The 26,769-nt window shown below is 47.6% G+C and overlaps 1 protein-coding gene across 1 annotated transcript in view; it reads left to right on the top strand.

Annotated features, from left to right (window-relative positions):
* igf1ra (insulin-like growth factor 1a receptor) overlaps positions 1 to 26,300 on the top strand; it is a gene marked incomplete at both ends in the record, with an annotated part of 80,910 nt that extends 54,610 nt beyond the window's left edge. The window contains 19 exons of the mRNA XM_080002935.1: positions 1,480 to 1,780; positions 2,846 to 2,982; positions 3,998 to 4,142; positions 6,197 to 6,405; positions 6,517 to 6,643; positions 7,004 to 7,239; positions 8,162 to 8,329; positions 8,966 to 9,173; positions 12,391 to 12,704; positions 13,533 to 13,675; positions 14,452 to 14,617; positions 14,725 to 14,827; positions 15,302 to 15,372; positions 15,525 to 15,754; positions 16,322 to 16,426; positions 20,696 to 20,855; positions 21,107 to 21,236; positions 22,922 to 23,056; positions 25,709 to 26,300. Coding sequence (XP_079859061.1) covers positions 1,480 to 1,780; positions 2,846 to 2,982; positions 3,998 to 4,142; positions 6,197 to 6,405; positions 6,517 to 6,643; positions 7,004 to 7,239; positions 8,162 to 8,329; positions 8,966 to 9,173; positions 12,391 to 12,704; positions 13,533 to 13,675; positions 14,452 to 14,617; positions 14,725 to 14,827; positions 15,302 to 15,372; positions 15,525 to 15,754; positions 16,322 to 16,426; positions 20,696 to 20,855; positions 21,107 to 21,236; positions 22,922 to 23,056; positions 25,709 to 26,300 — 3,680 coding nt within the window. The remainder of the gene's footprint in view (positions 1 to 1,479; positions 1,781 to 2,845; positions 2,983 to 3,997; positions 4,143 to 6,196; positions 6,406 to 6,516; positions 6,644 to 7,003; positions 7,240 to 8,161; positions 8,330 to 8,965; positions 9,174 to 12,390; positions 12,705 to 13,532; positions 13,676 to 14,451; positions 14,618 to 14,724; positions 14,828 to 15,301; positions 15,373 to 15,524; positions 15,755 to 16,321; positions 16,427 to 20,695; positions 20,856 to 21,106; positions 21,237 to 22,921; positions 23,057 to 25,708) is intronic.
* Between the last annotated feature and the right edge of the window lie 469 nt (positions 26,301 to 26,769).

Raw genomic sequence — 26,769 nt, 5'->3', positions numbered from 1 at the left:
AGTCGTTTTGCTGTTGATTTTCTCACGACCCAGACCGACTTAGATCTTTTGTAGAAGCTCCCGCAGCGGTTGAGCTGGTCTCCTCCTGTCTCTTCTTGTCTATCGTTAAAGCAGAATATTGGTAAATGTACAAAATGTTGTTAATATTGTGTGAACAGAACACTTAATTGAAAGTTGTCAATCTTGCTTAAAGACAAGAGATTAAACTGAATTTATCTAAATCCAAAGGTCCAGTCCAAATGTGATTGCTATTATTGTTGTGATTGTAGGGAACTTTGCTTTTTATGATAAAAAAAAAAAAAAAAAAAAAGAATGAATGGGTGTGGACATTAATATGCGATCTGAAATTAGTGACTTTCATTACGGTGAAAAACAATATAATATGCAATGATTTTTCGCAGGCCTTATGCCGTGGCCAGAGAAAATACTCCATGTATCTGTAAACTTCAAACGTAGTGTTGGTCAATAACATTCAAAGTCAAGTCAAGTCAAAGTCATGTTTTATTAAATTGCATGTAACCATAGCAACAATACTAATTAATACAAACACGTCATCTGGTAAGTGGCCATTTTATTCGGAGCATGAGGAAGTGTCCTGATATTGGAAAAAAATGGAAGTGGATGATAATGGAGTTGGAGGCAAAACATGGATGCAATGAGGATTTGAGTCTGTAGGTCCTGAGTGATATGATAACCTGATATATAGCAATGATGCATTACAACATAACATTACAACATAACCCTCTTTTTAAAATGCTCATCTGTAACAGTTCTTGCATAACGCTGCAGAACAAAGCTCCATATTATCAGCCGCAGTTATCTTTTATTATTCAACTGCACACACAGCCCTCCCCTTTCCTCAGTCAACAGCAGTCCATCTGCTGGCGACATACACTCCTTATATCCCCGCTCCTGCCATTCCCATCACAAAAAATGACCTCCTAAATAGTCCATGCATGTGCATGCATTTGTAGCGGGGCAAGCTCTCTGCAGCCTGTCGGGGAAAGCTGGGGCCACACTGGCACGCCACCCCCCCCCCACTGCGACGGAGCACTCTGGCTCCCCAGCCACGCTGGACGATTACCGTTTTACAGCTCGCTAATCCCAAAGCCCGTCTCCCCCTCACCTCCAGCCAACACGGCCCAGTCATGCACACAAACACGCACTTGGCTTTGCAAGCAGAATGTGCCCTCGTCAAGTCATGTATAATCATGAAAGATCTTGCACTTGTCGCCTTGTGTGGTGAAAAAATGTCTCAAATGTACACAAATGTGGTGCTGCATGTTTATACACCCACACACACACACACACACACACACACACACACACACACTGCCGCTGTGCATCATGTACTATGAGCTGCCCCCCCTTGATCATAACACCAGTCTTGTATCAAGGTGTCTTCTGTGTGACCTCTAGGACCGAGGTATTTCAAGGCCTTAAAATAACCTTTCCCCTCCACTTCCTCTCTGGTTGCAGTGTGCCCGGACAGCTGCAAGCACGCCTGCACGGACGGCGGGGAGTGCTGCCACGGCCAGTGCCTGGGAAGCTGCACGGAGCCCAACAATGACATGGCCTGCTCCGCCTGCCTCCACTACTACCACGAGGGCCGCTGTGTGCCCGAGTGCCCCCCGGACACGTACCGCTTCGAGGGCTGGCGCTGCATCACCATGGAGCTGTGTGCGCACCTGCACCTGCCCAGCGACAACGACTTTGTCATCCACGGGGGAGAGTGCATGCCCGACTGCCCCTCCGGCTTCACACGCAATGAGACTAATAGGTAAAGACCGCCCTTCACTTCTAGTTTAGGCGCCAATGGCTTAGAGGTGCCATGTGTAGTTGTGTTTGCAATGCCGTGTCGCCCCCCCCTCCCGTGCCTTAAAATCTCCAAGAATCTTCAATGTGTTTCTCCGCCTGTGAATCAATCTCCCCGTATTGATTCAGTGGGTAATGTCAATATGGGTCAGCCATGTTTTACCTTGATTCACCTTGTCGGTGTGTTTGATGGGAATGGCAGTAGGTGTCTTCTCTTTAATATTCATAGACGGTGCCGTGTTACGGACACTTTTTGGTTCAGTGTGTTCTTTTGCATAATGAGATTCATTTGCATAAAGACTCCTTTACCTGGAGCTTAACTTTACCTGCCCAGGCCATCCAAAGTTTCCTCGCTTTAAGATGGATCTCAGGGTTGACAGAGCCAGAGGCAAGGGGCCATGTTTGGTTATTAATGATCAATGCCAAGACTTTCCAAACTTATTAGGAGGAGTGGAAAGTGCAGCACCGAGTGCCCTGTGTTCACTCCCCACTGCTGGATTTCTTCAGATTAGCATAGCTGGGAGGCTTTCAGTAGGGATTCATCACAATAACAACTTAACCAGCAACCTTTCCTCCACTTGACATTTACCCCATTTGACATTAGCTCAGGATAAGAGAGTGTCTTTGTTTGTGACTCACAGCAACCTATCTCCTGTATTTTGATTTGTCATTTTCCCAATTTTTCCATGTCGAGTCTCGCTGCCGCCGTGCAATTCTTTGGCCACGTAACCCATGTTTTGTCTTGGAGGTCAATGCAGTGAGTCACTTTTCCTGAGAAAAACAGAGTTCAGGCGAGGGCCCATGAAAGATTCAGCTCCCCCGTCTGAAAAGGGACCTTGTATCGCACAGGAGAATGTAATTCCCTGAATCCTTTGGAATGCTCGGGTGTGGCCGGGACGTTTTGGGGTGAGGTGCTGCACGTTAGACTGCGAGGGTCAGATGAGGTCCACTCACTTGCTGAAAAGTTGTTCTTTCTCACGTCACCTCCACTCCCGCTCCCACCCTCCACCCTCCACCCTCCACCATACAGTATGTTATGCAGCGCCTGTCACGGCCTTTGCGACAAGACGTGTCCTTCCTCCACCATCGACTCTGTGGACACCGCTCAGGATCTGATGGGCTGCACCGTCATCAAAGGCAACCTGCACATCAACATCCGCCGTGGAAGTGAGTGGTTTCCTCACCGCGTTATTACCAATTAATGGATTACGTAATGCGTTGTTAAAAAAGATCACAGCAGACCGTGCTTTAACAACGCTGCTGATGACTAGTGTACCGTAGACCACCCAACACTCAGAAGACTGTGCTCAGCCCTTGTAGGCTTAGGTGTCCAAAAACTCAGCAGCATACTGTAGTGCTAGGCGATGCGGCCAAAAATGTTATCGGGATGAAATATTTCATACCTTTCGATGACGATATTTATCACAATATACCTAAAAATCCCAATTTCTGTTAAATGCTTTACCGTCTGCTTTGCGTCGGAACTTAAATATCCCAAAGAACGCCAAACTATGGATGTATGTTGCCCTCATTTGACACCGATACCATGGTCTGCCGCTCCAGCAAGGAGGGGGGGGTCTCCTTTCTGCATTGAGAGACGTAATTGGCTATGGGTGAAGGGTCAGCTTTAGATCTTCCAAATTGATGGGCTCACCTAAATAAATGAACAAATCTGTGTAACAAATGATCAAGCTTATTTTATATTTGGACATCTAGAAAACACAAGTTGTTGATGCGTTATTAGACGGCTGTACACAAACAGCATATAGCACATACGGTGGTATAGTGTATTAGTAACTGCACTGTATTTAACCTTGGTAGCCCACACGGCTCCACTCCACACTCGCTGCCCTCACTTCACAGCATTACGGTCTCTTGAGAAAGTGAAAGTGGAGAGGTCTGGGAGCCCGGACTCCTAGAAGAGCAGAATGGACATTACATCAACTTCTCGCGCTCAAACTCGATGATCACATTATGCCGTAATGATGCGCCTTCATGTGGACGACAGCACGCCTGACACGCCCACCCTCACGTGTGGCAACTTTTATGTGGCTTCAAACAACTATTACTGTAGCAGGGACGTTTTCAAACATCTGACACGAGGGTTCTGCAGAGCCATGTTTTATACTCACCGTGTGTGTGTGTGTGTGTGTGTGTTGTGTGTGTGTGTGTGTCTCTTCAGATAACATAGCGTCTGAGCTGGAGAACTTCATGGGACTGATCCAGACGGTGACGGGCTACGTGAGGATACGTCACTCCCACACGCTGGGCTCGCTCTCCTTCCTCAAGAGCCTGCGCTACATCAACGGGGAGGAGCTCATGGACGGGTGAGAGGGATTTGTGTTTGAGGCGATCTTCACTCATTTGTTCCCATTCATCTATGTCTTTCAGTGCTATTTTTTACCGTGTAGTTTTCTTTTTTTCCCATTTGCTTTGGGGATGGAATGTAGTCCATTGTGTATATATATATATATATATATATATATATATATATATATATATATATATATATATGTGAGTGAGTGAAACCAGTGTCTACCAGGGAAATACATACAAGTGAGGATTCCTGTTGTGTGATTGTTCCTTAACTGTAGGTATTTTTGTTGTCTTTGTAGACAATTCTATTAATAAGTGAAATATTTTTTGTTGTTAAATGACTTTTCTAGATCTTCCAATCCTAAAAGAGTGGAGACATAGGCGCAGTTATGTTGGGCGGTAGGTTTCTGGAAGTAATAAAGCCCCCCTCCAGACATTGAAAGAGTCCTGGTTTATGGAGTCCTCCTTAATACAGTCTTGTATCTTGTGACTTTTTTCAATTACCCAGGATGTTTGTGCTGATGATTCAACCGGGAGAGTTTCAAGTTGAATTTGGGTTTAAGTGTTAAAAAAGCTTGAACGGGGATGGGGTAATTGTATTGATGAAATTCTTTGTTTTCTTTTGCAGCCTTGAGTGTATGAGTTCATCACTCTCAGCTGTTGGCTTATCAGGCATCGCTGCACATGTCGGCGCACGTAGTATGGGGACATCTTACTTATAAAGGTTATGAGCCCAACCTTCACCCTGACCCCGAGGCGTGATTTAAGGGTTGGGGATGCTTTTTTTTTTTTTTTGCGCGAAATTTCCTCCTTAGTCCTATGTTTTCCAAATGGCTGGTTTAACAGTGAAAGCTACAGTATCAGTGTGAAATGCAGACATTTCTGTGGGGCACAAAAGTTGAGAAATATTCATTTGCATACTATAAATTCTTGGAGGTCACATTATCCCAAAGGTGTTTTTGAGATATTGTTGATTCTTTTGATATTTGTAAGGCGATATTTAACCACCACCTAGAGGTTTATTTAGTTCACCTTCGTCTGATAGCAAGTGAGGCCTGGGTGGAAAGTGGAACGTGTCAGGGCCCACTTGCCCCAATCTCTGCAGTGATATCGCTGCCAGTCTCAGAAGAGGGGAGTGCTCTCTGAGGTGATAGCCGAGAGGTCGTGGGAAAGTCCTCTAGGGTTGTCTAATCTCCCAGGGTTAGGGTTTCAATACAGTGGAGCGCTGTGCAGGAACCAACGGCATTTCCCTTGTTTTGGAGGTGTTCTAATGAGCTGCTGGGCATGTTGGGCATGCTGGGCCTGGGCCTGGGCCTGGGCCTGGGGCTGGGGCTGGGGCCGCGGCTGGGGCCGCGGCTGGGGCCGGGGCTGAGGCCGGGGCTGAGGCCGGGGCTGAGGCCGGGGCTGAGGCCGGGGCTGAGGCCGGGGCTGAGGCCGGGGCTGAGGCCGGGGCTGAGGCTGGGGCTGAGGCCCGGGCCGATGTGTTTCATGTCTGCCTCGGCAGCGATTCTCACGTTGGTTCTCAGCGTAAGACAGGCCCGATGAAACATTCACAGAAACCCAACCCTCCAATTCAAATGAGCCCTGCATATATATATATATATATATATATATATATCTATAGATCCATCTTGATCAAGTGGTGGGATTGAACATACTCTTCTCAGAGATGTTTCAGCGTGAGAGGCCCAAGCCAGTTAGCACATAGTAATAATTGATATTCATATTTTATACCCTCTATACCCATAACAGTAATAAAACCCAGTGCATAGTATCGCATCTTGTATATTTGTACATCTTTATACATCTAACTATTTCTGTTTTGTATTTTTCTGTATTTTCTGATGTTTACTTTTTTTTTCACTTTTTTATTTTATTATTATTTTTGTTCTCAATTTTTTCAGACTGTTAAGCTTTTTATTTTTATTTTTATGCTAATGGTCTGCAGCAGTCTTAACAAATTCCTAGTATATGTGTGGATGTATATATGTATGTAAACGTACCTGGCAGAACAAACAGATTCTGAACAGGCCGTAACCGGTGCCCCCTTTCTTTCCCCCGTAAGGATGTACGCCTTCTCGGCCATCGACAACCAGCACCTGCAGTTCCTGTGGGACTGGTCCCAGCACAACCTGACCATCCGAGCAGGGCGCCTCTTCTTCCGCCTCAACCCCAAACTCTGCATGTCCGAGATCCACAAGATGTGGGAGAAGACGGGCGTCACCGAGAAGCCGAAGGAGGGCGACTTCCGCAACAACGGCGACCGAGCGAGCTGTGGGTTTTATCACCGCGCCTTTCTTTTTGTCCTCGAGCCGTGAAATCACTGTCGCGCGGCGTGTTGTCGTTTGTTGCCGGCTGAACGAGGCTCTTTCTCCTACGTGGCAGGTGAAAGCCATATCTTGAAGTTCAAGATGAACAGCACCACCAGCAACTTGATCAAGTTGACCTGGGAGCGAAACCGTCCGCAGGACTACAGAGACCTGATCAGCTTCATCGTCTACTACAAGGAATCGTAAGTACCCGGAACACCCTCAGGGCATCCGCGTGATGGTGTGGTTTCATCCCAAAAATGCAACTTGAGTAGGAAAGATGAGCAGGAAAACTCAAAATTTCTCAACTCAAATGTCTTGTTCTATTGTAACGCCCTTGCCACCGGTTATAAAGAACTTACTATGGCCTCAAATGTATGAGCTTTTTACAGACGAAAACCTGATGGTATTTGTTTTTATGCTTGTGAAAATTTGAAAAATTTGTGTTTTTTTGTTTTTTTTTATGCGAAAAAGGGTTGAATGGACACCAAACAGATTACTGGAAAAAGCTTTACATCGACATGTTGTTTTTTTTTTTTTTTTTTTTTTCTTCCCACCTCCAGACCTTTCCAAAACATCACGGAGTTCGACGGTCAGGACGGCTGCGGTTCAAACAGCTGGAACCTGGTGGACGTGGATCTCCCGCAGGACAAAAGCACCGACCCCAGGGTGCTGCTCAAGCACCTCAAGCCCTGGACCCAGTACGCCATCTTCGTCCGAGCCATCATGCTGCAGGTGGAAGACAAACACATCATCGGCGCCAAGAGCGACGTGGTCTACATCCGCACCAGGCCTTCGCGTAAGAGCGTGACCGTATCACTGTGTTCCTGGCAGTGGCGGAAGAAGTACTCCGAGCTTTTACCTGAGTAAAAGTACAAATACCCTGATACAAAACTAGTGAAAGTGAAAGTACCACATTGACAATTAGTATAAAAGTACCTGCTCTTAAATGTCCGTAAAGGATTTCAAGCAAAAATTCTTGGCATATCCAGTGCCATGATAGAACAGACCATAATATGGCATAATGTGCTGCTACAGTGTTGCAAGATCAAAATCGCAAGGCAGTACTAATTTAACAATTCCAGCCATGAGACCAGCTCTGTGTTCCTCAAAACGAGATAATGGAAAGTGAGAACTATTAGTTGGCCATAGTTCTAATCAGCACAGTTGCACGTGTTGGTGAGATTTGAGTGTGTGCCGTGCTGTGGGGTTATTTCATCCTAAAAAAGTGTGCCGTGGGCGAAAAAAGGTCGGGAAACATGGCTCTTCTCTACTTTTCATGCATATCCTCCCCACAATTTACAATAAAGAAGTACAGATGGAGTCATCATAACGTCCGAGGGCATGAACCTGATGGAAAAACAGCAGCAGTGCTGAATCGCCACTTTGATAGATCCACTGCCTGACTTTGATATATAGAAATATAAATACAGTTTCATTTAATTTATTTTTACTTAAGTAACATGTTAGAAATATAGTAGAGTGAAGGGTATAGATATTTGCTTTGAAATGTAGTAGAGTAAAAGTCAAAAGTCTCCCAAACTGAATACACTGAAGTAAGTACAGATACTTGAAAATGCACATAACTAAGTATTTGTACTTGAGAACGCTCCACCACCGGTTCCCGGTGACAACAGGCCAACTGGAACGGTGGATTTTGAACTTCGTCTTTGTGCTTCAGTGTGCAAGGCTGACGTTGTTTTCCCTTTCCCGCACCGCAGAGCCGTCGATGCCGAAGGACGCCCGCGCCTACGCCAACTCCTCCACCAAGCTGGTGGTGAAGTGGTCGCCTCCTCTCTCTCCCAACGGCAACCTGACCTTCTACCTGGTCCGCTGGCAGCAGCAGGCGGAGGACCGGGAGCTGTACCAGCACAACTACTGCTCCAAAGGTCTGCATGCCCATGCCTCCTTTTAAATCCAGTGCACCGTCATCTTCCTATCTTTTTATTTGAAAACACGATGCTCCTAGAGGGAAAGGAAGCCTTTTGACAGCGATGCGTCACAACCAGAATCTGAATCAGTTTATTCGGCCACGTGCATTTTCATAGAACCGGAGTTTGTCGTTGTTATACAGATTATTCCCCGGAAAAAGCTTAATTGTCCGAAAAAATATAACAAATATAGCCAATGACAGAAATAGCCAAACATACAAAGAGAACGGCCAAATAAACAATGAAAATATAAAATATACTGAAATATACCAAATATACAAAAATAGATTCTATACACAGTATGAATGGTGAATAGTGTAGATTTACTAAGTTAAATGGCAATGTCTGGGGCAGTATGTTAATATGTATAAAATATAAATGTAGATGGTGATATGTGATATGAATGGAGTATGATATACTGTATGGGATACATGAAAATATATCCATAATAATAAAAGTGTGGATAACAATGAATGAGTAGAAATGAGTTATTACTATGTTCTTAATCAATTTTACAGTGTCTATTATGTAATTCTACACACCCACACACTGTGGGTTTTTTCTCATGACCGGTGGCTTCTTCTTCCAAAACAGAGCTGAAGATCCCCATCCGCATCTCGGCCACGCGCTTCTCGGACCTGGAGGAGCACACCAAGCCCACCAAGTCGGACCTGGCCGGGGCCGAGAAGGGCCCGTGCTGCGTCTGTCCCAAGACGCCCGAGGAGAAGGACCGCGAGAAGGATGACCGGGTCTTCCTGAAAGTCTTTGAGAACTTCCTTCACAACGCCATCTTCCTGCCCAGGTGCAGTGAGCCGCCGCGTTGTTCTGTTCTTAATCCGCCCTGGAAGTGGCCTTCGCTGTTCACAGCCCTGCTGCTGGCCGGGTCAAAGCGAGGAGTGAGGCGGCGGTCGCCGTGCGACGGCCCCTCTGCGGGGCTGAGGGGACCAGAGCAGGGGGTGTGGACAGAGGGGCTGGGGGCCGGGCAGGGACGGCCCCGCTGGGCTCGGTCCTTTGTCGGGGGCGGCGCTGACGAGGAGACACGCTGAGCGGCTGCCAAAGCCTTCTTACGCTCTTGCGGCTTTCGGTCTCCACGGCAACAGTGGCACGGGGGGATGTCAGGGCCCTAGCAGGCAGCAATTTAGGCAGCGCAAACAAACCCAGGAGAGAGATGTGATTAAGGAGTCTGAAGGGCCCGGTTTGGCTGCAACACTCTGAGCTGCTTAGGCCTTTGTTCCTCACAACGGGGACTGACATCTGTGTTGTGTTATGATTTTACCTTGCTCGTGGCTATGGATGTTTTACAATTTCAAAGACGAGCGAACCCTCCCTCTCCTCCACCGCACTCGTTGTTTTTCCCATGTATAAACTGCACAATCACACATGCATTCAGTCAGTGTGTGTGTGTGTGTGTGTGTGTGTGTGTGTGTGTGTGTGTGTGTGGGTGCGTGTGTGCGTTTGGTCGCGGTCTTGCGACACCGCACCCCGTTTAACCTTCCTCATCTTAAGTCCGATTTCCCCGGTGTTGACATACGCCTTGGTTTCCACTGGGAAGACTCAGCTGCTGGCGGCTGAATCCATATCTCTAAACGACACCCCGGGGGCCCGGCGGAGCTCATTCATTCACGCGGGGTGACGGTGTGCCCTTCTCATCGGCTGCGCAGCGTTCTCTTGAAGCCGGATCAATGTATCAAAAAAAAAAAAAAAAAAAAAGGAGAAGCTGCTTCATCCAGGCTTTCCATTTGATTTGTACTCGTATCTGGCCCTCCCCCCCTCCCTCCTTCTTCAGCCGTGTTGATTTGTGATAGTGTAGCTGTGGAGGAAGCAGGCGGGCGGCAGCTTCCCCAGCCTGTGTCTCTCTGTGTGTGTGTGTGTGTGTGTGTGTGTGTGTGTGTGTGTGTGTGTCTCTGTGTGTGCATAGCAACAGAGCCAGTATTATCACACACTCCACTCCGGAGGGAAAAAGACCTCGGCGCTGGGGAGTTTCTTTTTTATTTTTTTAGGTTTTTTTTTTTAAGTTCAGGGTTTAGAGAGCCGGGGAAGGGGGGGGGGGTGAAAACAGAACCAGAATGAGGAGGAAATGTTTTCCATTCTGTCCCCACTTGGCACTGCGCTCTCCTCCTCTTTTTACACGCTCCCTTTGTCCGCATCTTTTTTCTTTCTTTCTTTTCTTTTTTTTTTTTTCTTTCTTGCGGGGGGGAGACAGCTGCCAGGAAATGTACAGTGAAGCCATCTGGAATTTAAATGAATGAGGGAAGCGAGGGAAGATCCCTGTTGAGCGGGACCAGTCAGCAGAGAGAGAGAGAGAGAGAGAGGGAGGGAGAGAGAGGGAGAGAGAGGGAGAGAGGGCTACGTCGACCGTGTGTGTATGTGTGGGAAGCCGGGGGTGCTGTCAGTCTTTTCTTACAGCGCGCCTCGAAAACCTCCTGGCACATTCCATTACCCGTATCGGCTGATTGAAGCACGTCAACCCCATCACCTGCCCCTTCCTAATGCCCCTTCCTAATGCTCCTTCCTGCTGCCCCTTCCTGCTGCCCCTTCCTACTGCCCCTTCCTGCTGCCCCTTCCTAAATGTAATACGTAAGGGAGGGGGTGACATGAGGACAGTTCCTTTTACTCGATGGCTCTGAGTCAAAATGCTTGTGAGGACATTTCGGGGGGTTGGGTGTTTGGTGTTACCGTGAAGTCATCGCCCCCCAGATCCCCCCCCCCTCCCTGCCTTCCACTCCCTCCTCTCCGTCACGTCTGGTATCGTGCTGAGGGCGGTCGAGGCCCCGGCTGCGTCGCGGCCCTTCTCGCCGCATTCCACCACGTAAAGGTGTGAGGAAAATCAGCCGCTCCTTTTTTTAGGAGGGGACATCGCGGGACGCTAACCCCGGCCCCCGCGGGGGTTGTGAGCTCACGCTTTGGTCGCCTGCGGTTTGGACGGGGGAGGGCGTTCATTCTGAACCCGGGCCCTCCGATGGGGCCCCGTCGCTGGCAGCACGAGGGCGGCGATGTCACGTGGAGAAATCAGACCCCTGGAGGTTCTCCACGACACCGCCGAGTCGCCCGGCACCGCCCAGCACCGCCCTCCAGCCCTTTTTCCACTCCGGGGCGCTGGGGGGGGGTGTCAGCAGACCTGTCACAATTGGCCATAAAATGGTTTAGATTCTACAGTGTTATGTTTCCATCCAAATGTCAGTGGAGTTTTATAGCCAATATAGAACTTAAATGAAATGCCACAATAAATACAATATGAATTATGTGTTTCCATCGATTGGGCGGAGGCAAATGAACTACCCAGATTTTCTTTTATCGATTTTCCAATCTTCAGCGTCAATAAAACACTCTCCTTCCTCAGGTTGATGTGTTTTATTAGTCCTACTTTACTACACTATCATGGAGGCATAAAACCAGCAAAAAAGTCGATAAAACTCTTGATTGCAAGTGTTTGTCTGGCGGTTAATCGGCCCTCTCACCAGTCACAAAAAGCCGTTCTTTGTATTGTTTTCCATTTTTTTCCCTGGTCATCAGCTTTCGTGACAGCAAAGCCCTTGTTTGCTGCATCGCCAATAGTAACTGGTAGTTTTGGAAAGGTTGCCTTGGGGTGGTGCCGGCCCAGTTAACATGGTTGGAATGGAATGCCGACAGGGGTGTGCGACGGCTACTGCTCCGTCCCACAGAAACCGTCTCTGTCTGGATTTTTCCATTGCAAATGAACTCACTCGTCCCCGGTCGACGTGCGCTCGGGTCTTTATTCGACTTTTATCCCTTCGCTAAACGTTATCAGTCCTTATCACGGTGGCTCACTCTCTCTCCTGATGGTGTGTTAAAGACATGCAAAGCGTGTCATCACCCTCCCCCACTGGTCCACATTTTACCACTTTCTCTTTCCTCGCAAAATATTTCAATCACTACACTTGTGGGGCTGAGTATGTTTACGTTTCTCCCATATTGTTTGAATTTTCCGACCCGACCCCCCCCCCCAAAAAAAAAATAAAAAGCTGGAGCCATGAATTTCTCGCCCTCGTCTCCTGCAGGCCTCCGGATCGTCGCCGCAGGGACATTTTCGGCGCGGCTAACGGAACGCTGGGGCCCGACGCCAACGGCAGGGGTGGCAACGGCACAGCCTCCGTGGCCGCCACCCCCGCGCCCGGCCCAGATGCCAACGGCACGGACGGGGTCCCCCCTGTCCGGGACTTCGTCTTCTCCGAGGGCCGCAGCACCGCGGAGTACATGGAGATCCCCGAGCTGCAGCCCTTCACCGTCTACCGCATCGACATCCACGCCTGCAACCAGGAAGTGCGCAGCTGCAGCGCGGCCGCCTTCGTCTACTCCAGGACCAAACCCGCGGGTGAGGCTGTGAGGTCATCGCTTCGTGGAGCTACCGTGTCGGTGTTTCCCCATATAAATAAAATGAATGACGGAAATGAGTGTTGCAACGTCAAAATTGCAAGGCTCCACTAACTCGTCAGGTCCAGCTGGAGTCCCAGCGCTGTGTTCATCAGAACAAGCTCGAGTTTCACACTGAAAGTGAGAAATATCTGCAGGGATGTAACGTTCAACTCTTTTAGAGATTCTGTTCTTGATGAGTCACGCGTGGCATTTTCTGACTCTTTGTTCTCTTGATTGATTTGGTGCAACGCACGTTGAGAGAGGGAGGACTTGCTGAGTCAGAAGAGTCGGTTTCGGCTTTGAGTTGCGAATGGAATTCTCTCAAGAGTCATTTAATTCTGACAAAATGATTTATTTTGGTGGAATGCAAAGTTAATAATTAGACCAAATGCCTCGGCCTTCTTTTCCCTTGGACTTTAATTTAGTCCTCTCAGTAATAATCCACCCACCCACCCACCCACCCACTTTGACGGGCGCGTCCCGACTCCTGAGCCAGTTGAAAACGTGTTCGCTACGACCGAATATTTCCTGAGTCTTGCATCACTGACTATTAGTAGACCATAATAATAATAAGCACAGTTCTACACGTTCTGCATGACGTGTTGAGTCGTGAACAGGGTTGTGCTGTGGTGCCGTGGGATTATGTTGTTGTAAAAAACGCAGAAAAAGGGTCAGGAAATACTGATGTCATTGTCTGCTAAGCTAAGATTCATTTGATTTTACATCAACATTGTGTGTGTGTGTGCGTGCGTGTGCGTGTGTGTGTGTGTGTGTGTGTGTTCCACAGACAAGGCAGATGACATCCCAGGGAAGGTGATCTTCGAGCAGGATGACAAGCTGGAGGGCTGCGTGGTGCTTCACTGGCCCGAGCCCGTCAAGCCCAACGGCCTCATCCTCATGTACGAGATCAAGTTCCGCTTGGGCACCGAGGTGAGGAGTCCCCACTTCAAGTTCAGGACCGAGGATATCGCCCTTGTCGTATTGTGATACTGGTCATGAGATCTTAATTGCCATTTAATTGTATTTTATGTTTACTTTATGCCACTATTCCTATAACAGTTAATAATATACATCAACCTGAGGAAGAAAAAACTTAAAAAATTATTAGATAAAAAATGTCAAACTTTCAAAATCCAAACTGTTGAACATGTTCTGTTTGTTGCAACTTTTCTTGTATTACCTCAACATTCCCATGAGGTTTGTGATTGGAGAATATTAACAATTTTACGATATCATCGCAATCTGCTAATTGCAATCAGGCCATAATATAACAGTTGTGACGGCTCTAATGTTTACAGTTAGTTTAATAGAACTTGTATGATCTTTTTTTTATTTCTTTATTATTAATATTATTTATTTCAAATTTTTCGAGTGCCTACTTCCTCTCAGGAGGAGATACTTCTTGGTGTGTGTGTGTGTGTGTGTGTGTGTGTGTGTGTGTGTGTGTGTGTGTGTGTGTGTGTGTGTGTGTGTGTGTGTGTGTGTGTGTGTGTGTGTGTGTGTGTGTGTGTGTGTGTGTGTGTGGGTCTTCCTCTCCCTGTTGCCATATGTCCACTACGGCATCACCCGCATCGCCAGTATTGGGTTTCCGGGTGATAACCAACCTCCTCTTATTGTGGAATGCAGGGGAGTCGGGACATTTGATACTTGACCTTGAGCCCCGCTGCTCCTCCAACATTAACCTGAGCGTGTTTGTTTCCCCTTAGCCGGAGAAACATGAGTGTGTGTCGCGCCAGCAGTTCCGCGAGCACAGAGGAGTCCGTCTGACCAACCTGGGTCCCGGGAACTACTCCGCCCGGGTGCGAGCCACCTCCCTGGCGGGGAACGGCTCCTGGACCGAGACGGTGTCGTTCTACGTGGCCCCGCCCAAACGTAGGGAAACCACACCCATCGCCCATTTCCCTTTTGTCATCGCTTCTGATAAACGTGTGGATATAGATGTACTGTATCGCCATCTCCATATTCTGTCCGTCCAACAGGCGAGTACGATGTCACGTTCTACCTGGCCATCATCATCCCAATAATCGTGATACTCATCATCACCAGTCTCCTCGCGGCTCTCTTCTTCGTCAACAAAAAGAGGTGGGTAGGTCTGCAAACACCAAACTGGCTTTCCTTTATTGCATTGGGGGCAATTGTTGGTGTAATACCAACTAAACTCATCAACTAGTTTACCTATAGCATCACCTGTAGCAGTGGGTTCTCAACACGGCATCCAGGGACCCCCAGGGGTCCTATAAGAGGGTCCAGGGGGTCCCCAGTAGAATAAGACGTTAACACCATCAGAGAATGTACAATAATGACTGTTGGGTTCCCCGTTTCTTGGTTTAGAAAAGTGTTGAGGTTTTGACTAAATCATCTCGAACAAAGTCTTCTCAGATTGCGGTTCCAGGAACAGACGTCCTGTGGCCTAATGCGTGTCAAATTTGAGGGTTCTAGATACGGAAAAGGCTTGAGTATCACTGACCAATAGAATTTCCTTCCTATGGAATATGTCATTTTCTAAATCCTTTTATCACTTCTTGGATAACTGATCTCTCTATTTCTTTGTCTTAGGAACAATGACCGATTGGGGAATGGAGTCCTGTATGCGTCCGTCAACCCCGAGTACTTCAGTGCTGCTGAAAGTAGGAAACCATATCACCACCCTACACCACAAAGACCTCTTGTCTTGCCTTAGCTGCGGAACTCGACAATGTCTCTTAACAGGATTATACCGTGAGACGTGCTGTTGTACTGTGTGATGTGAGCAACGTGCTTATGCGCCGCGTGTTTGCAGTGTACGTCCCGGACGAGTGGGAGGTGGCCAGGGAGAAGATCACCATGAGCAGGGAGCTGGGCCAGGGCTCATTCGGCATGGTCTACGAAGGCATCGCCAAGGGGGTGGTCAAGGGCGAGCCGGAGACCCGGGTCGCCATCAAGACGGTCAACGAGTCGGCGAGCATGAGGGAGCGCATCGAGTTCCTGAACGAGGCGTCCGTCATGAAGGAGTTCAACTGTCATCACGTGGTAAGAAGAACAAGAAGACAAAAACAAGAAGACTAGTCTGGGACGTAACACAAGTGGCCAAATTATTGAGCTTAACATGGTTTATAAAGAAATAAAAACAATGTGAAGACCCTTTTTGGAGAGTCTAATAATTCAGTTTCCTGCAATTTCCCTCTCGGAATAAATAAAGTATTTATCTATCCATCCATCCATTCACCCACTTTCCTTATTGTCTTTTCTAATAATCACTTTCCCCTCTATGATAAGATGAAATGTTTCATAGATAATTATTTTTAGGTTTATCACGTGAAATAATCATCACATCATAAACGCTGTGGAGCAAATGGAGCCCAAGGCGGGGTTGAGTTTCACAAAGATCGTACTGTATACGTTCCCTCTTTAGCTTGATCCCAGCCCCTTTAATTAAGCTAAAGCGGATGTGTTTACATTTCCCCCACGGTTTAAGGCATTTATAGGTAAAGAGGAAAATTGTTTTTACGTCCTTCAAAAAAAAATCTCCAAATCCAGTTTGTTACGTAAGTAAATGAATAAGTTCTAAAATGTGATGATGCATTGTGATTGGTCTAGGTGCGGCTTCTGGGCGTGGTCTCTCAGGGTCAGCCCACCTTGGTCATCATGGAGCTGATGACCCGCGGAGATCTCAAGAGCCACCTGCGCTCGCTGAGAAAAGAGGTAAGAGGATGTTTTCCACCCCGCTCCACGTCCTCTTAATGTGCATCATATACAATCATGCTGTGTTTCATTCAGAATGTGTTTATTTGGCTAAGTACATTTTCATATACAAGGAATGTTTAATTGAAGATTGAAGATTTATGTGTTGCTGCTCAGGTCATTATCATAAAAAAAGCTTAACAGTCTGAAAACAAACAAAAACAACCCAAACAAAAGTAATAATAAACATAAATAGCCAAATATACAAATATTGCCAAATATACAAAGAATTATTCCATGCACGGGATAAAGGGAGTTGGGATATGTTAAGTTAGGATAAGTAAGGATATGTTAAGTAAGGATATGTTAAGTTATGATATGTTAAGTTAGGATATGTTAAGTTAGGATAAGTTAGGATACGTTAAGTAAGGATATGTTAAGTTAGGATAAGTAAGGATATGTTAAGTTATGATATGTTAAGTTACGATATGTTAAGTTATGATAAGTAAGGATATGTTAAGTTGTGATATGTTAGGATATGTTAAGTTATGATATGTTAAGTTATGATAAGTAAGTATATGTTAAGTTGTGATATGTTAGGATATGTTAAGTTATGATATGTTAAGTTATGATAAGTAAGTATATGTTAAGTTAGGATAAGTAAGGATATGTAAAGTTAGGATACGTTGAGTTAGGATAAGTAAGGATATGTTAAGTTAGGATATGTTAAGTTAGGATAAGTAAGGATATGTAAAGTTAGGATACGTTGAGTTAGGATAAGTAAGGATATGTTAAGTTAGGATATGTTAAGTTAGGATAAGTAAGGATATGTTAATTTAGGATATGTTAAGTTAGGATAAGTAAGGATATGTTAAGTTAGGATATGTTGAGTTAGGATAAGTAAGGATATGTTAAGTTAGGATATGTTAAGTTAGGATACGTTGAGTTAGGATAAGTAAGGATATGTTAAGTTAGGATATGTTAAGTTAGGATAAGTAAGGATATGTTAAGTTAGGATAAGTAAGGATATGTAAAGTTGGGATACGTTGAGTTAGGATAAGTAAGGATATGTTAAGTTAGGATATGTTAAGTTAGGATAAGTAAGGATATGTTAAGTTAGGATATGTTAAGTTAGGATAAGTAAGGATATGTTAAGTTAGGATAAGTAAGGATATGTTAAGTTAGGATATGTTGAGTTAGGATAAGTAAGGATATGTTAAGTTAGGATATGTTAAGTTAGGATACGTTGAGTTAGGATAAGTAAGGATATGTTAAGTTATGATAAGTAAGTATATGTTACGTTAGGATAAGTAAGGATATGTTAAGTTAGGATATGTTAAGTTAGGATAAGTAAGGATATGTTAAGTTAGGATACGTTGAGTTAGGATAAGTTAGGATATGTTAAGTTAGGATAAGTAAGGGTACGTTAAGTTATTCAAAGAAAGTTAGTCAAAGAAAATGCAGCACTGATCTGAAATAGCAACACCCATGACATAGAGTACAGTGATATTTAGTCCTTTTGATATGACTAAGTCCAGAGTATGCCCCTTATTGTAGGTGGGTCCAGAAATGTGCTGAGTGAGGTCAAATGCCTCTAATAGGCTAATGAAGTGTTGAGCATCTGTTTCTGTTTGATTGTCAACATGAATATTAAAATCACCTGAGATAATTACACAGTCATAATCAGTGGAGACCTTGGACAGTAGCTCAGATAATTCATCAAGAAAGCCACGTATAGATTTTGGTGGCCGATAGACAGCGATGATTAAGATGATGATAATGATCAGGGCACTGCAGTTTATAGCAAGGTGTTCAAAAGACGTGAATTCTCTGAGGAGGATTTCCTTGCAGGTATAGATATCAGAGAAGACAGCAGCTATTCCACCGCCTCTCTGGAGGTGCTGTCTCAATGAGTGCGACTGAGCCATTTCTATCCAGCCAGGTCTCAGTTAATAGAGCGAAATCCAAGTTATGAGAACTTATAAGCTCATTAACTAAAAATGACTGGTTAGTTAGGGACCTTACATTTAATAGAGACATTTTTATTGTTCTGGGTGCATGGCTTTGCGGGGTACAGAGAGTTTGAGTCCGAACCGGTAGTAAATTGTTTCGATTCCTGTATGTTACTGGGAAGTTACGTAATTTCGGTCTATGGTTTATAAGTACAGGAATTTGTAGAGCAGAGTGACAGTCATTAATGTCAGAGTGGATTGGACTCACCAAACATCAGCAGCGAACAGAAGATTTCAGCGTAAGGGCCATGTTTAAGGCGAGGAGGCGTGATCCGTGAAAGTTTGGATGAAATCCATCATGTCTGAAGACGTTTGGACAGTTCAAGAAGGTGATGTGTGTAGCTAAAGGACACGCGTGAATTTTACGTCTCCAAAGCTGGGACATGGCAGCGGGCCGGAGACAATGAACCGGTGGTCCGACTGTAGAAGACTGTAAATAAGCTTTGTAAAGTCTGCTTTAAGTGTCTCCGATTGTTTGTTCCTGAGATCGTTGGTTCCGGCGTGGATAAGAACAGTGGAGGCAGACGGGTTTTGACCTCCTCCCGGAGGCGGCACAGGCAGGCGGTCCAAGTCAGTGGCCGCGGGGCGGCCCCGACGAGCGGAGGTTGCGCTGCGGGAGCAGAGGCGGCACTCTGCGGTGTTGAAAACTGCGGGGCCCGCCGCGGCAGAGCACCCACCAACTGACTCGGGAGCGGAGGCCCGGGCAGGCGATGGATAGTCTGGCGGCAGTGGGAACGAGGCCGGCGGCAGGAGAGACCGTCTTGGTGCCCTCGATGCCACGGTGGACTGTGAGCCCCCCCAAAGGAGGGAATTCCCGCATATCTCTGGCATCAACTGTGGGCTCCAGGGCTTGGAATCTGTTTTCCAGCTGGAGAGTCTCCGGCATAGAGCGGCGCAAGGAGCGCACGCAACGCTGGCCACGGCTCGCTGCCAGGGTCCAAGGCTCTGGGGTGGAACAGGTCCGGGACTTGGGCCATGGCTCCTCTGTCACAGCCCGCGGAGCGTCAGATGGATCCGACTCACCCGCAGTGAGAATGGATCCGGGCCATGGGAGAGTGGAGTCTAAGTCCGGTCCGATCACAGCGGAGGACATGGAGCAGGAGATGTGCTTAGCCTGAGCGCTAGCGATGGAGGTCAGACGCACAAACAGTTGATCCTTCTTTTTCACGTCCACACGCTGGCTGTGGATGTCTTTGAAGACTACTTCTCGCGAGCCCTGAGTCTGTCGACCAGGCTCAAACAGTTCCCACAATCCGTGGAGGTAGGCATCGATGCCGGCATAGTTAGCAATATGCTAGGCTAACAGGCTAGCTAGCGTTAGCCAAACGCTAGCCAACTGCTAGCCAAGCCAGAGTCCACGTTCCAAAATCCGAAAACACAGTTCAGGCGAGGGTCAAAGCCAGGAAAGAGTAGGGATATCACAGTGTAAATAATCCGAGATCCATAATCGAAAATCTGGTAGTTTGGGAAGCAATTCAAAGAAGTAGCACAAACACAAAAGACGTTACCGGAACCAGAAGTGGTAGCTCTCACCGGAACTGGATCCCCTGTTCCTCCTGGCAGCACGTCGAAGTGTCCTTGAGCAAGACACTGAACCCTAAAGTGCTCTCGATGAGCTGGTGTGCACCTTGCATGGTTGTCGCTGCCATCGACGTATGAATGTATGTGTGAATGGGTGAATGTGTTGTTAAGTATGTTAAGTTAGGATAAGTGAGGATAAGGTTAAGTTAGGATATGCTAAGTGAGGATAAGTAAGGGTACGTTAAGTTATGATAAGTAAGGATATGTTAAGTAAGGATATGTTTGCATTATATGTTAAGTTAGGATAAGTAAGGATATGTTAAGTTAGGATAAGTAAGGATAGGTTAAGTTAGGATAAGTAAGGATAGGTAAAGTTAGGCTAAGTAAGGATATGTTAAGTAAGGATAAGTAAGGATACAGTGAGTTAGGATATGGATAAGTTAGGATAAATTAAGTTAGGATAAGTAAGGATATGTTAAGTTAGGTCAAGTGGTCATAGTAACCCATAAACTCCGAGGCAAAGCGACTTAAGTCACCAACAATCACAAAAGTAAGCCAATTAGAGAATCATTTCCTCTCTCTCTCTCACACACACACACAAGCTCTAACAACATCAGACCGTACAGCGCGTTGTTCTTTTTTATGGTCTGAACCGAGGCCCTGCTCCAGTTCTAGACGTGGCATTGGACAGATCATCGAGGTCTTGTTTGGTGTTGGGAGAACTGAATAGGGGCTTGTGTCTCTTGTTCTGTCACAGAACTCCACCAGCCAGGTCCTGCCCCCGCTGAAAAAGATGATCCAGATGGCGGGGGAGATTGCTGATGGCATGGCGTACCTCAACGCCAACAAGTTCGTCCACAGGGATCTGGCCGCCAGGAACTGCATGGTGGCGGAGGACTTCACTGTCAAGATCGGAGGTAAAGAGAGTCGTGCCGATACAATGCCTTCAGTCTGTGCCTCAGCGCCGAACCTGCTGCGCCGGCTTCCAAAATAACTATTTGGGTTTTAGGGAGAGCCCGAGGCGGAGAACAGCCTCCTAATGTAGATGGACAGATATGAGGTAGAGGTGAGGGAACGGGTCAGTATTCAGCACCCTCCTCCCCCTGTGCATGGACAGAATGTTGAGTGGATGCTCCAGCTTCTCTTCTCTTCTCTTCTCCTCCTCCAGATTTTGGCATGACCAGAGATATTTATGAGACGGATTACTATCGTAAAGGAGGGAAAGGCCTGCTGCCAGTCCGCTGGATGTCTCCAGAGTCGCTTAAAGACGGTGTTTTCACTACCATGTCTGATGTCTGGTATGAATGCACCTTCTTATACACAATTCATGACTGTGTGAACAGTGTTGCCTTTGCAGGTGGTTGTGTGTTAATACAATCAAATGACAAATCACTTAATACATTTTATCGCATTATATTTCATTACATTAAAGTGCCAATCCATAAGATTGTCTGTGTTAGGTGTATTACAGATGAGATTTATCGCAGATATTTTTTTTACTCCGGGGCGCCCTCCTTCTTGTGAATCTTCATCCATATCGACGGTTTACTGACCACAACTAGCTATGCCGGCGGGGTGGTGGACCCTGCCACCAACAATGGGGAAACAGCATATAGAGGAGTACATACATAACACAAAACATTGAATGGCTGTTTCTTATGAAGTGACGGCTATATAAAGTATCAAATATGGGATTTTCTTTTAAAAACAAAATAATCTCACGGATTACCACTTTAAATATATATTTTTTCCACGAACAGTCTTCTCAAAAACACGACTTTTAGTCTTTTAGGTCTCCAGGGATTTCAGGATTCTCTAGTTCTGTTCGATGGCGAATCCTAGATGTTCCGCACCTTTTTGTGAGGCCTAGAAAATGGCTGGAGCGTAGCTGTTTACTATGCTCTTTGCAAGTTTTTGTTTCCGTGCTGAAATTGTCCCACGGGTCGGTCCCTACGAGCGGGCGTAAACTGCTCCAGATGTTCCCAAATGAGAGGTTGTAGTGCCAGAGCAGACCCACCTCCACACTGCTGCTCTATATCTTCCTCTTTGATGTTGCAAAGATCAAGTCCAGTATAACAGGAACCCCTTCTGGGCTGCCACAGAACCTACCAGTAGGTGACTTTTCATTTTGTTGATCAAGAAAAGATGTCTGAATGTGGCTTTGTCTTTTAACACAAGACAGTTCTGGCCAATTATGTACGAGTTGGTGTCGTAAAAAGTTTTGTTTTTTTTGTATGTTTTTTAGGGGGTGCCGGGAGTCAGGTTCTCAGATCTGTTGCCAGTAGAGAAAACAAGACAAGAGCTAACAAGTCAAGACAAGCACTGCTTTCGATACCGCGCTCGTACTATGTGTTCTAAAGTAAAGTTATACAAGATGTAGGCTAATTTAATTTAACGCCCCCATCACAGTATAAGCCTATAATAGTGTAATAACACACCCATCTTTGTTTAAACAGACTTCTATTGACATTGCAATATAGAAAATTAGCAAAGGCATTTCATTCATTTAATCCACCGATTTTCATCAAACTCATAATAGTGTAATAATACAAGTCTTACCTGTTGCAGAAGAGCCATTGATTGGCATTGGGCATCATTTATTTTTATACACCTAAATGCACCTTATTCACCTTCAATGCATTTAACATTTCTGACATTGGCTTAAAATTCCCCTTAGATTTGGAGGAAAACGTATTGTAGACGATTTTACAAAATGATCGCGTTCACTCAAATAGTTGCAGATGATATGTGACAAGAATGAATTCTGGATAATAACATGACTGGTACGTTGCTGCTTACACCGGCCTTTCAGCCCTTGCTTTTTATATTTTTATATAATATTTCAAAATATAAAAGCAAGAGCTGAAAGGCCGGAAAACGCCCGAAAAGACATCGTCGTGATTGTGATGATGTATTTTCAGGTGTTTTCCTCCTCCGGTGTTTTCATTCTTAACCCGGCTGATCTCCTGTCCGGCCGCTGCAGGTCGTTCGGTGTGGTTCTCTGGGAGATCGCCACCTTAGCGGAGCAGCCGTACCAGGGCATGTCCAACGAGCAAGTGCTGCGCTTCGTCATGGAAGGAGGACTCCTGGACAAACCCGACAACTGCCCTGACATGCTGTGAGTCGCTCGCTCCGCTGGCTGTGGTTTGGGGAATGGCTCTTAACGACTAAAGCCTTTGTCATGTTTCATTAAGTTTATATTTTCTGTAATCGCCTGCACATGTTGAGAGGATGCATCCTCAATTACAGTCACTGTGCAGGAATCTGTCCCCTGAATGTGTTGAACCCCCCCCCCCTCCGGCTAACCCCCCGTCGAACCCCCGGCTTCCATTTCACCGTGCGGCTGTAACTGCTTCAGGATGTGTCATCATGTGATGCCTGAGGGCCAAGGTTCCTCGCAGGTGGCATTTACGTCACGGGTTAAAAGCGGTTCCCTGACGACACGGCTCAAGTGAGAGCCGCCTCGTCGGCCGCGAGCCCGGGCCCATAGAAGGGATGAGGTGCCTGTGTGTGGGAGATGCCCCTCGTTCCTGCCACCGGGGGAGAGGGAGGGAGGGAGGGAGGGAGGAAGGGAGGGAGGGAGGGAGGGAGGGGGAGATTCAGCAGTACCTCCATGAAAAGGGATCAGAATCAGAGTATATCAAAAATATATATACCAAAAATAGGCAATATACAGAAATAGCCAATTTTAAAAGTAAATCCACCGAATATTCAAAGTGCAATTCTATGCACAGGATAAATTATTGGTATGAACATATAGAGTCTAAATGATTCCTTTGTAATTAACTAAATGATTCCAGTGTCTACGGTGTTATTATAACAGCGTTCTGTCCCCCCCCTCCCACCCCTCCCTCCCTCTTTCCTAAACTCAACGGTTGACTTCATGAGAAGGAGACGGAGGGAGGGAGGGAGGGATGTGTGTTATGCAGACACAAACCTCTGGCTTCCATGGCAGCGTGACTTGTTTTGTCCCGGTCACAGGACTGTGTGGATTGTGTTACGGTGGAGGTTGGGGTGGGGGCGATGGCGGGTGGTGGGGCACAGACCCACTTGTCACCTCTTGCCACAACGACTCTGTGGAGACTTCCACAGAGTCCAAATAACTCTTCACGGTACTTTACAATCACTGGATCGAGGGGGAGAAAGTAGGAGAGGACACAGGGAGGCGGGATGAGTCATTTTTGGAACGCTTTCACCCCCACCCCCACCCCCACCCTCCCACTTGAAGGTCTTTCCCATGGTCAGGTAGCTTGGGGTCAGGGATTGGGTTTCCCATGTTCCTGTGCCTTGGGTTTCATGGGGACAAAGTGCTCCCTCTCTCACAGGGATGAACCCAAATAAAAGGCACAAGGCTCCGCGCCCATATTGTAAACATCAGGACTGACGGAGGAACGCGGCGGTGTCGCTTACGGTGTCGCTTACGGTGTAGCTCGGCGCCGACGTCAGGGTGGCGGCGGACGCTGGGTGTGCTGGGGCCACGGAGGACCGTTCCCCTCCGGCCGTTCTCATGACCTCACCTTTTCGCCGCGTGGGCTTGGCCTCCTCGTATTCCCCTGGACGATCCCCCTTACTCCGCCCGGCGCGACGTGAGCACCTCCACCCCCCTTTCGGGGACGCTTGCCGCGACCGTCCAGTTCATCGCCGACGCGCCTGCGCTCATGCGGCGTGCACGCAGGATTTATGCGAGGGTTTCCCTGTAAATTCCCTGTTCTTTCCCTGTAAATCGGCAAAGTGTTACGCACAGCAACAGAAGGCGGCGCAAATATTTCGCGGGCCGACGCCGAGCGCGCCGAGGGGCTTGAACATCTGAAAGTCAACTTCAACCTCGCTGCACAGCTGAAAAACAAGGCCCCCTCCGCCCCCCTCCACCCTTCCACCCCACCCCCCCGCTGCTGCCGCCGCCGCGGGGCGCACGCGAAGGAAAGCTCTTCTACCCACAATGCCTCAGTGTGGCGGCGGGGGCCGTGCCGGGGCGGCCGCGGGGCGGCCGCGGAGCGGCGGCTCTCAGACGGGGAAAGGGCGGAGAGGGGGAAGAATGGGACAAGAGAGAAAAAGAGATTATGGTGATTGAGGTGTTTATGTCACGAGGCCTGAGAGGGTATTCTTAGCTTGTTTGCGTGTGATTCAAGATGCGGTGTGCGGCGCGACACCTCGCCGCACTGTAATAATTCTCTCTTTTATGATGTTGTTTTGACGTTCCCTCAGCTCCGCTGCCGGTTCTTTCCAATATATATGCGCCGCATTATCGAAGGTGTACGGACATGGAGCCTTACGGGGCATCTCAGTCCGTCCCCATCTGGGCGGTTGGAGCGGTGGACCCTGCTGAAAATGTTCTTACATTGGAGGTTTCACCTGAAATAAATGTGACTGGGTGTTGGAATATGTTTTGTTTGTGCTCAGCGATGGAAGAGGGTTTTGCCAAAACAAGATCACAGGGGACGACGTGCGGTTCTGCCCTGTGTCAAGGCGCTGGTTTTGGGGCAAAGCTTTCAAGGTGCTGCACCATGGAGAGTTCTGGAACTCTGGTGGCACAGACAGAGGGAAGTCGTGCGACGGGCTTAGCTTTGGTGTGTGCTGCCACCTGCTGGTGTGTCGGGACACCACACCCATACAGGGCTTGGGGGGTTTCCTTGTGGGTTTTTTTTGTTTTGTTTTGGGTTTTTTTTCTAAAATGAAAAGATGTGGCTTGAATTAGAATTCTCAGAAACTCTAAGCAGCGGGAAAGCCATGATTTCTATTGCGTTCTGGATCTTTTCCTCGTCGCCGGCAGGTTTGAGCTGATGCGGATGTGCTGGCAGTACAACCCAAAGATGCGTCCGGCGTTCCTGGAGATCATCAACAGCATCAAGGAGGAGCTGGAGCCGCCCTTCAGGGAGATGAGCTTCTTCTACAGCGAGGAGAACAAGCCGCCGGACACCGAGGAGCTGGACATGGAGATGGAGAACATGAAGAATATTCCCCTGGACCCGGCGTCCACCCGGCAGCCCTCCTCGGCGCCTGCCGCCGCCCCTCCTCCCGCGTCCGGCCAGGGGGGCACGCCGCCTCCCCCTGCCCCCGCCGCCGCCGCCGCCGCCCAGCAGCAGTTGTCCCCCATGCAGGGCCCCGCCACCCCTCTGCTGGGGCCGGCCTCGCCCTCCGGCTCGGCGCCGGCCGCCTCGGCCTCGGCGGCGGCCTCGGCCTCGGCCTCGGCCTCGGCGGCGTCCCCGGGCCACGGCTTGGACAAGCACTCAGGACAGGTGTCGGCCAACGGGCCGGTGGTGGTGCTGCGGCCCAACTTCGACGAGATGCAGCCCTACGCGCACATGAACGGCGGGCGGAAGAACGAGCGCGCCCTGCCGCTGCCCCAGTCGTCAGCCTGCTGATATCGGCCCCTCCCTTATCTCACACAGGGTAACACACACCTCACCCCCCTCCCCCGCCTCCCCCTCACAGTCATGATGAAGGGATGGATGAGGTAAGGAACAGAAGACTTTCTTCTACTGTCGCGGCGGTGGATGCTCTCTCTCTCTCTCTCCCTCTCTCTCTCTCTCTCTCTCTCTCTTTTTTCTTTTGTTTTTTGTTCTTGTTTCTATCGAGATGAATGAGAAACTCTAAAAAGACTGAACTGAGGCGCAGACGCAGACGCAGACGCAGACGCCGACGCCGACGCCGACGCCCGCTGAAGCATTTAGAGTCGACACTGGGGAACCGGGCGCTCCCTCCTGTGCAGCCTGTATTGTACAGCGTTTATTACATAAGTCCTTTTTAAAACGAGGAGGAAAAAGACAAAAAAGAAAAAAACAAACAACAAAACAAACAAAACAAAACAAAAAAAAACAAAAAACGAAATAC

The sequence above is a fragment of the Zeus faber genome, assembly GCF_960531495.2.
Source record: "Zeus faber genome assembly, chromosome: 6".
Lineage (NCBI taxonomy): Eukaryota > Metazoa > Chordata > Actinopteri > Zeiformes > Zeidae > Zeus > Zeus faber.
The sequence above is the reverse complement of the archived record's forward strand: the minus strand, read 5'-3'. Positions and strand labels throughout refer to the sequence as shown.